At 43.3% G+C, this 16,787-nt stretch overlaps 1 protein-coding gene across 2 annotated transcripts in view; it reads left to right on the forward strand.

Annotated features, from left to right (window-relative positions):
- The window catches only part of BMPER (BMP binding endothelial regulator), a 252,603-nt gene that overhangs the window by 125,402 nt on the left and 110,414 nt on the right, over positions 1-16,787 (forward strand). For both annotated transcript variants that reach the window (XM_060108393.1, XM_060108394.1), the window contains exon 7: positions 14,556-14,655. In XM_060108393.1, the coding sequence (XP_059964376.1) occupies positions 14,556-14,655 (100 nt within the window). The remainder of the gene's footprint in view (positions 1-14,555; positions 14,656-16,787) is intronic.

Here is a 16,787-nt window from a genome sequence, read left to right on the forward strand (position 1 = left end):
TTGCCATTGTCTTTCACATCTGGCTAACTCCTTCATTGGAAAGATGGACAGCCAGCTGGGGGTATGACAATTTGCCTGCGGGATTCAGTGTGCTAGAAATCACAGCCAATTCTTATCCTTCCCTCTAGACCCCAGGTGGATTGTGGTTATGGCGCCCATCAATGCTGTTTTTTACAGAAAAAGCATTTTTAAAATGGTTGTACAGTGACCTACTATATCTGTGGGGTTGCCTCACGTATTCATAGTGAACACCAGCCTATGTGTGATCATGGAGCAAGGGAGCATGCCAGCATGTATTACCTTCTAGAGGGAGATGAAATGATTATCCCTACCAACCCCCAAACACACCCCTCCTTAGGAAAACAAACATTTGCAAGTTTATTTTATAAAATCCGCACAGAACTTATATAAATACATTGTGACAGAGGCTGTCATACTGCATATGTCAAGAAAGTGCTTTGAAATTTTATGCAAATACATGGGCGATGCATACACTACTGTGCACCCCAAAGACTACTCCATGTGTTCCTGGTGCCAAGGAAAACACAAATGTTCTCCAACTAATTCAGAGGAAAAGTCACCGCAGCCCTGTACCTTTCGCAGCCCTGTACCTTTCACAGCCCTGTTCTCTGGGCCAGTGAAACATACTTTGAATGGCTAATCCTAAAGAGAGCAGGGTGGGGTTGAGGGTGCCGAAGGTTCATTTTTATCAGCAACTTTTATAGATTAAGTTCTGCAAGACACTTCAAGTACATTCACTTGTAAAATTTTCACAATAGCTTTGTAAGGAAAATGGCATTGTTTAGTAAATGCCATTCACTAAATAACCAAGACTCAGATTAAATAAACTGCCCAAGGTCACACATTTGTTAATTTATGGAGCTGGCTGGGATTTAAAATTAATTTGACCCTATGTATTCGTAAGGACTAAGCATTTAATGAGCACTTATTTGTGTACCAGACACTGAGCTAAAACCTTTACCTCCATCATCTTATTCTTTATATGAACTTGTGAGAGTGGGCACTGTTGTTTTTTTCTAATTTACAGATGAAGAAATTGAAACTTAGAGAAGTAAAGTAAATTGAGTGCAAAGTAGTATGGGATCAACCGGGGTGGGAGGGGGCCCTTAACCCCAGGATTTGTTCCTTTGAACCATGTGGGTTTCCAGTTTTCCTTCTAAATTTAGACTCTGGAAACTTCCCGTGTTTGTACTGAGCTTAGGCACAGGGAGGCAGTGAAGGTTCATGCCTTCATGAACTAGGACTTCATAAACATTTAAAAAGTCATTATTTTCCCCCAGATTTTTTTTTTTTTTTGGCGGTACGTGGGCCTCTCACTGTTGTGGCCTCTCCCGTTGCGGAGCACAGGCTCCAGACGCGCAGGCTCAGCGGCCATGGCTCACGGGCCCAGCCACTCCGCGGCATGTGGGATCTTCCCAGACCGGGGCACGAACCCGTGTCCCCTGCATCAGCAGGCAGACTCTCAACCACTGCGCCACCAGGGAAGCCCTTTCCCCCAGATTTTTGATTCATCACCCATTATCAGGAATTTGGTATCATTTCCACATGCATGGATATTGTTAGTTCTACAACTCTAATAATAGATCAGATTTGGAGTTCTGAGAGACTGTTTCAGTGCAGAGACCTCACATCTAAGTATTCGATGAAGGAAATGGCCTCTTCATTAGGGTTTGCAGTCTTTTACCCAAAACATTGGGATACATGTGTATCTGAGGCTCTCCTCCTTCATTCCTGTTACCCTTTGGAGTTAGGAATGTTTGTGAAGAGAATCATTTAAAATATTTGCTATGCACAGTTTTGGTGCAATACTGCTCCTTTCATTTGCAAGTGTTAAGAACTTCTCTGTTTTTGAAAGTAAAACTTATTAGACCCTTTGAGGACTATGGATTTTGTGGTTGCCCATAGCATATTTTATTAAATGAGGGCAACCATTTTCTAGGCAGAATTGATCCCAGAGAATGGGCCATTTGTGACTTCAAACTTAGTCTCCCTGGGAGGGTTTGCAAAAGAGGGAGTGAGACTTGAGCCTAAAGGCTACCTCAGGCTAAACCAGTTAGAAGGTCAGTGGATCATAGTCTTTGTCCTAAACCACTGGAAACATCTTCCCAGCACAAAAACACAAAATAATCATTGCACATGAGTGTATGTTTTTGCACAAGTTTTTTTTTTTTTTTTTTCGGTACGCCGGCCTCTCACTGCTGTGGCCTCTCCCGTTGCGGAGCACAGGCTCCAGACGCGCAGGCTCAGCAGCCAAGGCTCACGGGCCCAGCCGCTCCGCGGCATGTAGGATCTTCCCGGACCAGGGCACGAACCCATGTCCCCTGCAGCAGCAGGCGGACTCTCAACCACTGCACCACCAGGGAAGCCCCACACAAGATGTATTTTAAGTAAAATGTACAACATAAATGTAAGTGTATTTTCCACCTTCGCAATTTTTGGAGGGGAGGTGGAAACATTTTGTTTTGGTGTCTCACTCACAGAGTCCCTGAACAGACCTTATCAGATAGTTACTTAGAACACATAAAATTTTATATCTTATGTAAAAATTAAGGGAAATCCTTCACTGCAAAGGCATTATCTATAATCTATACAATTGAGAATATGCCAGACACTCTTCAGATTAAAAATGTATTCAACCAATCTGAACTAGGAATGTTCTTGTCATGAGTTGGTCATATAGTTTGAGCTACTTGTTTATATCAGTTCTCTGACCTTGGCATCCAAACTTTAGTAGTTGATGAAGCTCTTTATACATAGCATAGATCAATTTAAAAAGTGACCTTCTAGATTTCCTGGTCAAAAAAGGGCTGGATGTTCCACCTTCAGTATGTAAACTTTCACTTAATCTGCTTGTTTTCAAGACACTGCCATCATCCTCTAGTTGACCTGGTATAATAAAATGGTGGATATTTCTTTTTTTATTATTATTTTTTAAATTTTATTTTTGGCTGTGTGGGTCTTTGTTGCTGCCTGTGGGCCCCCTCTAGTTGCAGCGAGCAGGGGCCACTCCTCATTGCGGTGCGCGGGCTTTCCACTGTGGTGCCCTCTCCCGTTGTCGAGCACTGGCTCTAGGCACGTGGGCTTCAGTAGTTGTGGCACACGGGCCCAGTAGTTGTGGCTCGCAGGCTCCAGAGCACAGGCTCAGCAGTTGTGGCACATGGGCCTAGTTGCTCCACGGCATGTGGGATCCTCCCGGACCATGGCTCGAACCCCTGTCCCCGGCACCGGCAGGCGGACTCTTAACCACTGCACCACCAAGGAAGTCCCTAAAATGGTCGGTATTTCTGAAACACTGCCTCCCTGAGTCTTGGACATTTACTCCTCAAATATTCCTCTTCAGTACTGGTCTTTAAAGAGAGCCCCTGTGTGTGTGTTCTGAGTTGCTTGTCTCTGGTCCACTCACCGCTGAAGTCCTGACAGGTATTTTAAGTGGATCGGCCTTCCCCTGAATTCCAATCAAAGGTGGCCTTCCACTCTTCTGCCATTAGCTTCACAGGAACCATGGAAACTGTCCTTGGTTTTCACTGAAGCATTTAGGGTAGTTCCAGCAAGCCCCTGAACTTTTGTCCTTGCTATTGCCTGAACTGCTGTCTTTTCTGTATCATTTTCTGAAATAAGGTACTAATCGTGTTGCTCAGGTAGAACTTTTTTTTCATTCCTTTTACTAGGGTTAAGGATTTGACCTGTCCCATCTATTGTTCTTCATCCTTCTGAGATTAAAAACCTCGGGGGTTGCTAGGCATATTGTCGTATTGTTACAGAGCTGCTGTCCACGCAGAGCTCGTACATGACCTGGTAAAGTGTTCACCCAGCTGCTGCCTCTCTGAGGTACCTACTCTCTTCTGGCTTCTCTGAAGCATGTTCTGGCCAGGACTATAAGACAATGCTTCTGAATGTCACCTAAGATTATTCCAGGAGAAGCTCGATTTAACATAATTCATTGTTTCTACAAGAGGCCAAACACTTCCTCTTTCTGCGTGGCCAATATATGAGTCCATTTGCCAGAGAATATACGTATGCTTTGTTTATAGGTGCTATTTTATACTAGATATTGCCCACACTGATCATCTTTCTAGGAAGATGGCCAGCCTTCCTAGAAAGTAATAGAGGAAATATCTCTTTTCTGTGCTGGACAAGATTCCATCTTCTCCCATGTCTGTCTGCCATTGTCCCCTCTGTTTGGCATTGCCACCATCTCTCCAGGCACTTTGATTCTCAGCCTGGCATAGATACTGCTTACCCCCTCTTGAATTACACAATACCACTAATATCCTGGAGGCCTCCAACGACAAGCAGTGTGGAGGGGAAGTGGGAAAGAAGGACCAATTCCATTTTCCTTTTTGTGTGTTTTACTCAATTATAGGAATCCCAAATCAGTGGGCCTGTACTTGAATAATTCACAGTTCTTTTAGGCTTTACTTTCAGCATCTTTCTTCCCCAGGACCAACATGGACATCCATGGCAGTGGACTTGGGATGACTTGAGTGACAGATGCCAAGCTATGTTTACAGTAATACCTTCCTTCTGTAACTAGGGGATTCTGTTGTGCTGCATCTCTTCCTCCCTTAAGATGGGGTTTGCTATCACAAGAAGACAAACAGGTGAACCTCTCTTTTTCACTGGACTTGCCCAAACATGTCAGAACACGAGCTGGGAGCCCTCCATCACAGCTGTTTCCAACAGCTTGTACGCATTTCCTTTGATCATATTGGGCCTAGATTGCTGTTATCCCAAAAGCTTGCCAAGATTGAGTTACAGCCTGATTGTCTCAAAACACAAACTTAGAATTGGTTGACAAGACCAGTACCCAGGGGGCATCACTAGTTTGAATGAATAGTTCCAGTAACCTCTAGTCTCCCTGGACAGTGTCCCCTGATGGAGGCCAGAGTGTTTATTGGACTCCATGATTATTGTACTCATGGCATTTTAGATTTTGTTAGAATTTTAGGGAATTGTCACTTGATACAAAGTAGAGAACTGCACATAGTAATGTATATTGAATGGAGATTCTGAAAATTTTCATTTAAAGACCACAGTGTCTAACGTTACAGACACTCAAATGTGTGTTGCATGGATGAACAAAAGCCAAAATGCTGTGCCTCATCAATTGCTATTCAGAAATTAAAACAAAGTTTAAATGTAATCTTATTTTTCTGTAGTGTGTTCAGTCATACTATATTTATGAAATATCTCAAAGACTTCTAAGTCTCATTTTGTCAATACAATAAGGGGATCCAAATTTATCTTAATTAAGATTAGTTTATTTCAAGGCAACAGATATTTTGGGGCCTTAGGAAACATTACTGGACCACAAACGTTTTTGAGTTATTCCAGTTTTAACTGTCAACCCAACAAGTAGGTGTTTAACTGAAAACCAAACACTTCTGACGTTACTGTGGTCTCGCTGTGGAGCTGGGAAGACAGAAGTACTTGAGAAAGACAGAAGTACTTGAGAAAGTCAGAAGAAAGATGAACATAGCTTCTACCCTCAGTGAACTCTCAACCCAGTTTGGGCAAATGATGCCAAAATCCAAACGAAAGATTGTGGAAACAAAATAAAACAATATACGAAGCATGTGGTATCCATAAAGTATTTCTGGTGGCCAAAACTTAAAGGTCAACGGAAAGGTTTTAGAGGAGCAGTCCATCAGCAATGCTTGAGTTTCTGTCTGTGGGTCAGTATTTCTAGAGACGCTTGCGTCCGTCAGAGGCTTTCGTATGGCTTCCTCCTTATTGCATATCCAGCTTTGCTGCAGTGTAGACAGCCTGGGGAACATGAAAAATGCCCTTTCTCCTGCACAATGGTGTTATTTCCTTCCTTTCAGGAATGGCTCATAACTCACAGGAGGTGTGAGTTCTGAATGATCGTGCTTTTCATCTCCCTGGAATTGGGCCAGACTGTAGATAAAGCGTTTGATGTGTCAGCAGTAGGCTTGTAACAGCTTTGACTACCTACATGATGATGAAAGGCTGAACTTTGATAAAAATGGCAAGAAAAGGAAAAGGACTCGTTTTCTTTCTTTCTTTTGCTGTTTTTTTTTTCTTTGGATGGCAGTTGAGAAATGTCCTACCGGGGTGGTCTGGGAGGTCTCTGGGAATCTGAAACATCAGGAGGGTGTTCTCCTGTGGATTTGTTTGTTTATTTATTGATTGTTTCAGAGAGGGAACCCCCATGCTTGCCAGTAAGGCAGGGCCAGATTCTCAGGGCCCTTATCAGCAAGTCCTACCTCTTTGCTCACTGAGCCCTGGAAAGAGGCATCGCATCCTTCAGGGCAGATCACTTCTGCTCCCAACTGTCCCTCAGCCTTCAGTACCTACCTACAGACACCAAACGAACCAGGGCTGGCAAATCTGCTCTAATTCCCAGGGCTTTCTTTCCTTATCCCTCATGTTTCAGGGCATTTGCTCAGAGATCTCGGTCCTCTAGGGTGGTCTTATCTTCCTGCTTCTATAATCGACAAAGAAAGGAGTAAAATATTTGTGGAAACCCCCAACCAGTTGGAATTTGCCTCTAGCAGTATCCCAGTCTTATCAGTGATTTGTGTGTCTGCCTGCGTGGAAAGCTGTGTTTGGGGAAGAGGAAGAAGTTTGAAATTTTCTTTTTCCACGCAGAAACATTAAAAACAAACAAACAAACAAAAACAAAGCCCTGCCATTCAGCTAAGTGACAAGAAAGAGCTAAGAACAAGGACTCAAAGAGAAAGACATGAATTTTACCTTTAAATATGAGGCTTAAGCAAACACAAAACGGAAACCCCCTTTGAAAACGGTGTTAGTGAAGGAATAATAAACACATTTACACCACCTATTTATTTATGACTCTAATATTTATTTCACAAAATTATGACCTTTGACTCCGCCTCCGTGGGCCCTTGAAGTCCACTGCTGTCTCCACAGCTGGGCTGGGCCTGCTCACCTGGGCAGCTGCTGAAAATAAGCCTTGAGCTGGCAGCCGGGGAGGCCTGGCTGTGGTACCACACAACCCCCCACCCCCACCCAGCTGAGGCCATGCAGGAGTTTGTAATTCCCTGCAAGTATCTCTGAATAGGATGAACACAGTCAAACTCTCTGGGAGTCATCTGTCTGGCCATCAGAGGACACTCAAGTTCCTGCAGGGCTCACTGGCATGGACCAGAGGGTGACATGTCATACAATTTGGTGGGAACTTCAGTTTAAGGGCCCTGAAGAGACCTGTTGGCAAACAGGGTGGGTGTCCTCCTTCCTTAACACCAAAAAGTTGCTTCTGGGGCTTCCCTGGTGGCACAGTGGTTGAGAGTCCGCCTGCCAATGCAGGGGACGCAGGTTCGTGCCCCGGCCCGGGAAGATTCCAGATGCCGCGGAGCGGCTGGGCCCGTGAGCCATGGCCGCTGAGCCTGTGCATCTGGAGCCTGTGCTCCGCAACGGGAGAGGCCACAACAGTGAGAGGCCCGCGTACTGCAAAAAAAAAAAAAAAGAAAAAAAAAGTTGCTCCTGAAGACGTCCAGCAGCACTTACGATCGCGGCCTGTGACAATAAGGAGAGAGTGAATAAGGTGAGAAAATCAAATTGTCTGGATTGAATGTCACCTTCAAAGGTGACCTTCAAAGGTAGAACGAAATAACTAGAGATGAGCATAGGAAGAAGAACACACAGGAAGCGATGAATTTGTTCAGTTCAGCAATCATATGACTGGGGTTTAAATTGAGATTCCTGGCTATCTTTTCATTTCTGAAAAACTGGCTTGTTCAGTGAGGGAAAGGCTGATAGAACAGGTTATTCTAGTGTGTTGTAGTGACATTAGACCTGGAATATTACATCTGGGACTGTACAGTGAAATTAAATGTCATTTCTTTACTAATAATTTTGTTAGGCAGAATAATGGCTCCCTGACTGCCAAGATGTCCACATCCTAATCCCCCAAACCTGTGACTGTCACATTATATGGCCAAAGGGATTTTGTGGATATGATTAAGTTAAGGATTTTGAGATGGGGAGATTATCCTGGATTATCTGGATGGGCCCTTTTTACAGGCCTCCTTATAAAAGGGAAGCAGGAGGGTCAGAGTCAGAGGAGATGTGGTAACAGAAGCAAGGGCCAGGGTCAGAGAGAGATTTGAAGATGCTACACTGACGGCTTTGGTGACGGAGAAAGGAGGCCATGAGCCAAGGAAGGCAGGCAGCGCCTAGAAGCCAGAAGAGACGAGGAAACAGATTCTTCCCTAGAGTCTATAGACGGAATGCAACCCTGCCGACGCTTTGATTTCAGCCCAGTGAAATTGATTTCAGACTTCTGACCTCCAGAATTGTGAGATTATAAATGTGTGCTGTTTTAAGTCACTAAGTCTGTATGGTAATTTGTTACAGCAGCAGTAGGAAACCAAAACAACAATATGAACAACAATACAATTGGACTTAGAAACATTAATTGATGGGAAAAATAAAAGGAATTTGGCTCAGGCCGATTCTTAAAGCAGGTCTTGATTTTCTGACTGTGAAGGAAAAAAAAGGTTTTTGTTTTTATCAGCCCAGTGGGCACCTCTCAGGGGTCATTGTTTGCACAAGATTTTCATGGGACAAAATAAATGTCTTGGCCAAGCTTTGCTGACATATCCTTGACTCTCTGTGTAGAATCGAAGTTGAGTTTTGTTTTATGACTTGGAAACAAAAACCCATGCATAGCATAATGTTCAGCTTCTCGGGCTAGAACGTCTCCAGGATCCACACAGATGGTGATGATAAAGGCTGAGTCGGACTCAGCACAGATGCCTTGGAGAAGCACAATTCAACCCCATCCATCACAGTCTCCCATTCCTTCCCTCCTGCCCTCTTCCTCCACAAGCCTGAATAAAAGTGGCCTTCAGCTACCAGAGAGGTGAAATGGGGCCCGATTCTTCTCTCAGAGAGAACTCCTCCACCTGAAAAATGTTCTCCATCATTCAGAACACGTGTCTTGATCACATGTTACAAGCTATGATGTGCACTAGCTGCTGGAGAAACTCACAAGAGAAATAAGCCTTAATCCCTGCTCGCTGGAAGCTCCTGTTAGTGAGGCATTTGCAAAATGCAGTGCCTTGGACAGCAGCATCCAACTCAGCTGGGAAAGTTATTGAAAATGCAGATTCCTGGACTGTGGCTTGCGAAAACATTGGTCTAGTGCAGTCATTCTCAACTGGAATTGATTTTGTCCCCCAGGGACATTTGGCAGTGTCTGGAGACGTTCCTGTTTATAACAACCAGGGGATGAAGGGAGATACTGGCATCTAGTGAACAGAGGCCAGGGATGTTGCTAAACATCCTACGATGCACACAATGGCCTCCTGAAACAAAGACTTATCTGACTCAAAACATCAATAATGCCAAGGTTGAAAAGCCATAGTCTAGTGGGTAAGTCTCACAACCTCCCACACAAATTATTATGCCATGTGGTGTATACATACATGCCTATGTAGTGTGTGTGTATCTATGTATACCTTTCTCTTTCTCTCTCTCTCCCATCATAGTGGGCTTATCACCCACTCTAATTTGCAGTTGACATCTCTGCCTTTGTCCACTCTACTTCTGCTCCCTCAGCCTCACAGCTCTCCTGCTGCCTCTCTTCTGCTTGGATTTCCTGTTCTGCACTGGCCAAGAACAGGGGAAGCCAAATACCAAGTCCTTTACCCCTGGAGTAATTGTCATGCTCCGCAACTTTACCAAAATAAATTTCCAGGTTGAAGAGAGGCATGGATAAGGACATCCACTTCTTTGGGGAAAGATTTTTGACCGAACCTGGAATTCAGAGGTGGTACTCTGCTCACAAGGCAGCCTTATACCACTGGCTATTATGATGTCAGAGTTATGGGTCACACATGAACTCTTTGCACCCAAGATGTATTCCTCTGCTACACTAACCCCTCCAGTTTTTCTCTCCCGTTTTCCCCATGTTTATCTAGAATCAATGGAGAAGTCCATTTTCTTCAAGCAGTTGCACATCGGGAAAAAACTTCTCCAGAGTGTGGTTGAGTGTAGCTGATTGGTTGTAACCGGTTAGCAATGCACTGCTGTGCTTCCCCCGGCCTCCCATTAGGGGCCCAGACTCTGTTTCCCGGTCAAGGGATGAGTGCCATGCCACATGCTACAGAAAGGTTTCCAGCCCCCAATTCTCAGCAGCCCTCAGGGGTGGGAGAAGCATCCTGCATGCACATGGCTGTGGTTTTATCATCTTGCACTCATCACTGTATTCAGGAAGATAGATTTTTTTTTTTTTATTACACAACAGAACTCTTGCTCTAGGGTAAACTTTGACACAGAGCAATTGTGTTCTTGACTAAATCAGCTAAAACAAAAATAAGAAAATAGACCTGGAACAAGTTTCATGTCTTTCTTTTAAAAACAGCTACTTTTGGAGAAGCACTCACATATGTAATTAGAACAAAGGACCACTTGCCTTCTCAAGGAATGGCAAATGGTGAAAATTGTAACTCACCAGTATGGTGGAAGTTCCTAGCTTGCCTTTTCTTGTTGACCAGATGGGAATAGTCATTAGTCCCTATGCATTTTAACCATTTAGAAATTTTCAAACATTTGACAAAAACATGGGATACTAGGAATCCTACCAGCTTTACAAATTGAAGTTGAGTGTTGCTTTTTGAAGTATCAGCACCAACATTTAATTGGTACCCAAAATATTCAAAACCCAAGGAGATACAAAGGTAAGGGGATGCCGACAGCCCTGAACTCTGCCATCTGATCAGCACCCTGTAGTTAAAGTGCTCTGAAAAATTCATCTGGATTCTGGAGCTCATTCTGTGTGGCGGCTTTTCATTTCGTTCAACGAATTTTTACTGAGATGCTTCCTTGAGCCCATTACTCTCTTTTTTTTTTGCGGTATGCGGGCCTCTCACTGTTATGGCCTCTCGCGTTGCGGAGCACAGGCTCCGGACGCGCAGGCTCAGCGGCCATGGCTCACGGGCCCAGCCACAACGCGGCATGTGGGATCTTCCCGGACCGGGGCACGAACCCATGTCCCCTGTGTCGGCAGGCAGACTCTCAACCACTACGCCACCAGGGAAGCCCCCATTACTCTCTTGAAAGATATCAGGCTCAAAGGACTGGTTCCTGCCCATATACCATAGTCTAGCTTAGAGGCAAAACCAGTGTTGTCTCTCAGGGTTCAACGTTTATGTATGTGTCAAAAATACAGGAGTACAGATGAGAAATGAAGAGGTATGGGAAGATGGAGGAGGTTACTGGGAAATGAAGGCATCTAGAAGACTTCACAGATGAGAAGAGGTGTGAAATAGACCTTGAGTGAAGGCCGATTTCCATAGGGGTTAATGATGGGGGAGACAGGGAAAGAGGCATGTAGAAAGAAGATAGAAGGCATAGGATGTGCTTGGGGACAGGAAAGAAACAAGATACACAGGAACCCTCTCTGTGTTGGTGTTGGGAGGAAAGGAGATGGGAGAGAAGATTATGGGGTATCTTGACAAAGTAGCCTAACTGCAGTAACGAAGAACTAATGCATCTGCGTGTTTTAACAAAATAAAATTTATTTCTTGCTCATTTAACAGTTCCTTGCATGTGTTTAGTGGGTAGATTTCCATATGGTGACTCAGAGAAGCAGGCTCTTTCACTTTGTTGCAAGGTTCTTGCTGTTCTCACCATTCAGCTGGCTCTCCTTCCAGTAGGGAGAGAAAGTGAGAGCATGGTGCTTTGAATGGGAGAGATTTTTATGAGTCAGGTCTGGAAGTGTTTTACATTATTTCCGTCTACCTCCCGTTGACCACCCCTAGCTGCAAGGGAGTCTGAGGAATGTAGGTGGGCTCTGTGTCAGGAGAAAAAGAATTCTACACACACATACTCACTTCTACATTGACTTTTAGCTTAAGTGGGCTGAACTTCCTCCTGAATGCAGTGGTAAGTCATCTTCCAGCTTAGCATGGGGGCACGCTCCATAAAGAATGATTTTTGTATGTTATATTCACTGCTGTATCCCCAACATATGGTGGACCTTGAATAAATCTTTGATCAAAGAATGAAATAATGGTTGGATGCTGGAAAGGAGTCTTGGAGATATTGAACCTCCCAGGATGGTTTAGTTCAGGAGAGTTGAGGCAGGGAAGCCAATTAGAAAGCGATGGCGATAATCTGATAGAGCCTGAGTTAGTGCGGTTACAATAGGAATTAGTACATTTTTAGAACCAGCAATATTTATTTCTGCTATTTTAACTTTCTTAGTTTACAGCAGAGCCCCAGCTTATAGCTTAACCAGAGTCCCTGCTGAGTTGAAATCACAGAAGCAGGTTGTGAGCCGAAAGGGCCTGGGACTTTCTTTGGAGGTATTAATTGGAATGCAGCCTTGGGACTTGGGCTATGCTACAATACTGCAACCCAAACAAAATAAAACCTGACCAAATCAGCAAACCCAGATTGGAGTTCAAGTTACTTTAACAGACTCTTGGGAAACACAAACTGCAGTTGTATTATGTATGCAAAATTCGCTCTTTGACCTCATTGTAAGGAAAATTACTGGAGTACACACAGTCTTTGGCCAGCTTTCCAGTGTGTTGGACAAGTTAACGGCTATGCAGTTATGCAATATTTTTCTTAAATTTTAATTTTAAAATATGGTTGAAAAATAGATGCTTATCCAACAAGAACAGAGAATATCCATGAAAAGAATACGTTCTCTGTGCACCTAAGAGAAGCTGACACCCAGGCAACCTCGTGTGGCCCAAGGCTTCATGATTTTAGGAAGTTGCTGGCAGATGAACTTCTTTGAAATTAAAAGCTAAAGAGAGCATTCTGTCCTCCCTCTAGATTTGACTTTTGTGGTTTATGTATAAGCTGGGGCAGACCTCACAGTAGGACCTAGACTCAGGTTATGCGCCTCTGAAGTCTGGTGAAAGGCCAGACTTCAGGATTATGCAGAGTTGAGTGAGGAACCTCACTGAGAACAGCCAGGGATTCCTAGGAGATTTTAGCGATTCTTGCTGATCTGGAAATAATGTAAAAACAACAGAAGAGCTTTTTGTGGTATTTTCGTGTGTTTTCTATTGGTTTGGGGAAGAAGCCAACATTAAAGTGGCTTAAAAATAATAAATATTTAAAAAGACATAACGTGCCCTACCCTTTTCATCCATTCCTACCAAAAAATAAACTATCATGATGAAAATGGTAAGAACAGGAAGGGAAAGTAGAAACAACAGGCGACAGTAGTATGCTAGGACGGGAAGGATCCAGACGGCTAGTGTCTGGTGTTAATACGGAAAGTGCTGGAGAAGGTGTGAGGAAACGCCACGAGGGAATCTTTCCCTTGTGAGGCCCAGGACTCTTTGAAGCGTGAGCTCCTCATTTCCTGAGGTCTCTGGAGATAAAAATTCCAGGCTTGAGACAATGGGTACTTTTTAGGATCTACTAGTTTGGTTTCTAGCTCAAATCCTAGAGAAGCTAATTCATTGAAATTCCATTTGCCTAGTGATCTATCTACCAAATTTACTGATTTTTCTAAAGAAAAAACCTTAATTATTCCCAAATTTGATAGCAATTCATAGTGCACAGGATAGTTTTCACACGAGCCTTGCAAAGTTATTGGATGTAAATTGGCTGGAAAGCACTTTTTTTTTTTTTTTTTTTTTTTCTGCTCCAGCTTTTTGAAGATTCAGTTAGTTACAAGTTGCTGAGGCTGGAAAAACAGGCGTCCCTGCTGAGGGATAGGGAAGGGGGAGTTGGTATGCTCATCTTCACATGCTGGAGAGGCGAGAGATGCTGACGGACAGAGAAGGAGGGATGCTGAGGAGGAGAAGAAAGGAATGGATGTCAGAGGTGATAGATGCTGGAGGACAGAAAGGGTCAAGGATGAGGGGCAGGGAAAGAATTGAAGGCTCTAGAACATCTTCCAAGGCTGCTAAAGCTCTGCCAGTCCTTCTAATATCGATAATCATAAAACTTCTACTTACTTGATTGAAACAGGTTTGGTTAGCTGGGCGACTTCAGTGGAATGGTTCTTCCGAACACAGGCTTTCAGTATATCCGTTTTCAGCAGATTGGCTAACTTCCCCAAGTCCGAGCCTTGCTGAGCCACTCTAGCAACACCTTTAAGGTGTGGCCAAAAGGGAAGCCTTCATGGAGGAAGCTGTCAGCAGGACAGAAGAGGACACATCTCAGTAAAACCCCAATAGTTGCTTTGTTGCATTGGGCTTGGAAAGAGAGCCCAACTTGTTTGGGTTTGCCTGAGACTTCCCTGGTTTTAGTATTGAAAGCCTCAAATCTCAGGCAAACTGAGATGGTTGTCTGGTCTTAAGAAGGAAAAAGATAAAGAAAGGTGGTGGTGACTGGGGAGAGGTGATGCTGAGGCCATCTCTTTAGGGGTGGTCGGTCTTCTCACGGGTATCATTCATGGGGCTTACAGGGAAGATCAGAGGATGCCTGGGGACAATTGCATAGATCTAAGCAGTCACCCCAGTGACCCAGCACCAGGAAAGGCCTAGGTTTGTTCCAGATATCTTGGTTAGACAATATATATATGCAAGTACTTTTCTAAATGTGCTTTTTTCTCTTTCTCTTTTCTTCAGGGAGGCAGGACACAGTGCGTGAGAGAAGTCTGTCCCATTCTCTCCTGTCCTCAGCACCTTAGCCACATTCCCCCAGGACAGTGCTGCCCCAAATGTTTGGGTGAGTGACTGTTTTCAGGTCAAAGAACAATGTAATTTATTCTTGGAGTTTCTGCTGAGAGTCGTCATCCACTTTGTTATCTTGAGGTTCTCAAATTGTGCTATTTCGTGGCTTCTTAGAGACAATGCCTTCTTCTGATTACCCGAGTGTAAGGTGTGTACAGAGTTTGTCTCTCTTCTGGGCCTCCACAGAGCTTTCTTTTCTCTTGTCTTCCCATGTATCTGTAAACCTGGTACACTGGACAACCTGGGATAATAGCCCCTTGTGGGGAGAACAGTATTGAAGAAACCATCTTTAATTGGACATATGATGATTAGTAGGAATATATTTTTGTGGGGAGAACAGTATTGGGAAACAATCTTTAACTGGGCATCTGACACTTAGTAGGAATGTATTTTAAAGGCATGTGAAGTAAACACATGTGGAGGAATATAGTGTAATTGAGTTGGCCAAAAAGTTCGTTTGGTTTTTTCTATATGATGGCTCTAGTAGTGCTTAGTTGTCTTTAACTTCATTCGAAAATTTTTGTTAGATTGTATTGTGACAGCTGTCATATCAGCGTGCATTTAAAAAAAAAATCTTATCAAAACTGGTGAATTTTTGTATAGCCATTTTAATATTGAAGATGAAAGAAAAAAGCAACATTTTTGGCATATTATGCTTTATTGTTTCAAAAAAGGTAAAAACACAACTGAAACGCAAAAAAAGATTTGTGCAGTGTATGGAGAAAGTGCTGTAACATGAACGTGTCAAAAGTGGTTCGTGAAGTTTTATGCTGGAGATGTCTTGCTGGACGATGCTCCACAGTAGGGTAGACCAGTTGAAGTTGATAGCGATCAAACTGAGAAATTGAAAACAATCAATGTTATACCACGCAGGAGATAGAGGACATACTCAAAATATCCAAGTCAAGCACTGAAAGTCATTTGCACCAGCTTGGTTATGTTCATCGCTTTGATGTTTGGGTTCCACATAAGGTAAGCGAAAAAAACCTTCTTGACTGTATTTCCGCATGCGATTCTCTACTTAAATGTAATGAAAATGTTCCATTTTTAAAACAAATTGTGACGGGCAATGAAAAGTGGATACTGTACAATAATGTGGGATGGAAGAGATCATGGGGCAAGCGAAGTGAACCACCACCAACCACACCAAAGGCTGGTTTTCATCCAAAGAAGGTGATGAAGGTTATGTATATGGTGAGATTGGAAGGGAGTGCTCTATTATGAGCTCCTTCCGTAAAACCCAACAATTAATTCCAACAAGTACTACTCCCAGTTAGACCAACTGAAAGCAGCACTCGGTGAAAAGCGTCTGGAATTAGTCAACAGAAAACGCATGATCTTCCATCAGGATAACGCAAGACTGCATGTTTCTTTGATGACCAGGCAAAAACTGTTACAGCTTGGCTGGGAAGTTCTGATTCATCCACTGTATTCACCAGACATTGCATCTTCAGATTTCCATTTATTTCAGTCTTTACAAAATTCCCTTAATGGAAAAAATTTCAGTTCCCTGGAAGACACCTGGAACAGTTCTTTGCTCAAAAAGATAAAAAGTTTTGGGAAGATGGAATTATGAAGTTGCCTGAAAAATGGCAGAAGGTAGTGGAACAAAACGGTGAATACGTTGTTCAATAAAGTTCTTGGTGAAAATGAAAAATGTGTCTTTCATTTTTACTTTAAAAACGAAGGAACTTTTTGGCCAACCCAATACTTCTAGAGGCAAAAACAAGCAGGAGGATAACATGCCAAAAACGAGAGGTTTGGAAGGGAATAATGAATAATAGTCAATAAAAAAGGAGGATTGGCTGTTACTTTTTGAGCAATTACTATGTGCTAGGCGCCATGTGAAAACACTGTATATACTCTTTCTCATTTAATTTTCTCAAGAGGCTGTGACATACAGGTGCTAAGTATAGAATTCCGATGTGTAGTGTAGGTGCCATTCTTAGTTTTATTATACTGAGAAGGAAGTAGATTCCTAGAAGGCAGCACAGCTATTGAGCTATGAAGTTGACACCTGTACATGAGTCTCTGTGATTCTTGAGCCCACACTCAGCTTCCCTGGTGACATGGAGAGCTGCACAAATGTTACCAGCTGAAAGGAGACAACCCATGATGGAGAGTCTC

The sequence above is a fragment of the Mesoplodon densirostris genome, chromosome 9 (assembly GCF_025265405.1).
Source record: "Mesoplodon densirostris isolate mMesDen1 chromosome 9, mMesDen1 primary haplotype, whole genome shotgun sequence".
In the NCBI taxonomy this organism is placed as follows: domain Eukaryota; kingdom Metazoa; phylum Chordata; class Mammalia; order Artiodactyla; family Ziphiidae; genus Mesoplodon; species Mesoplodon densirostris.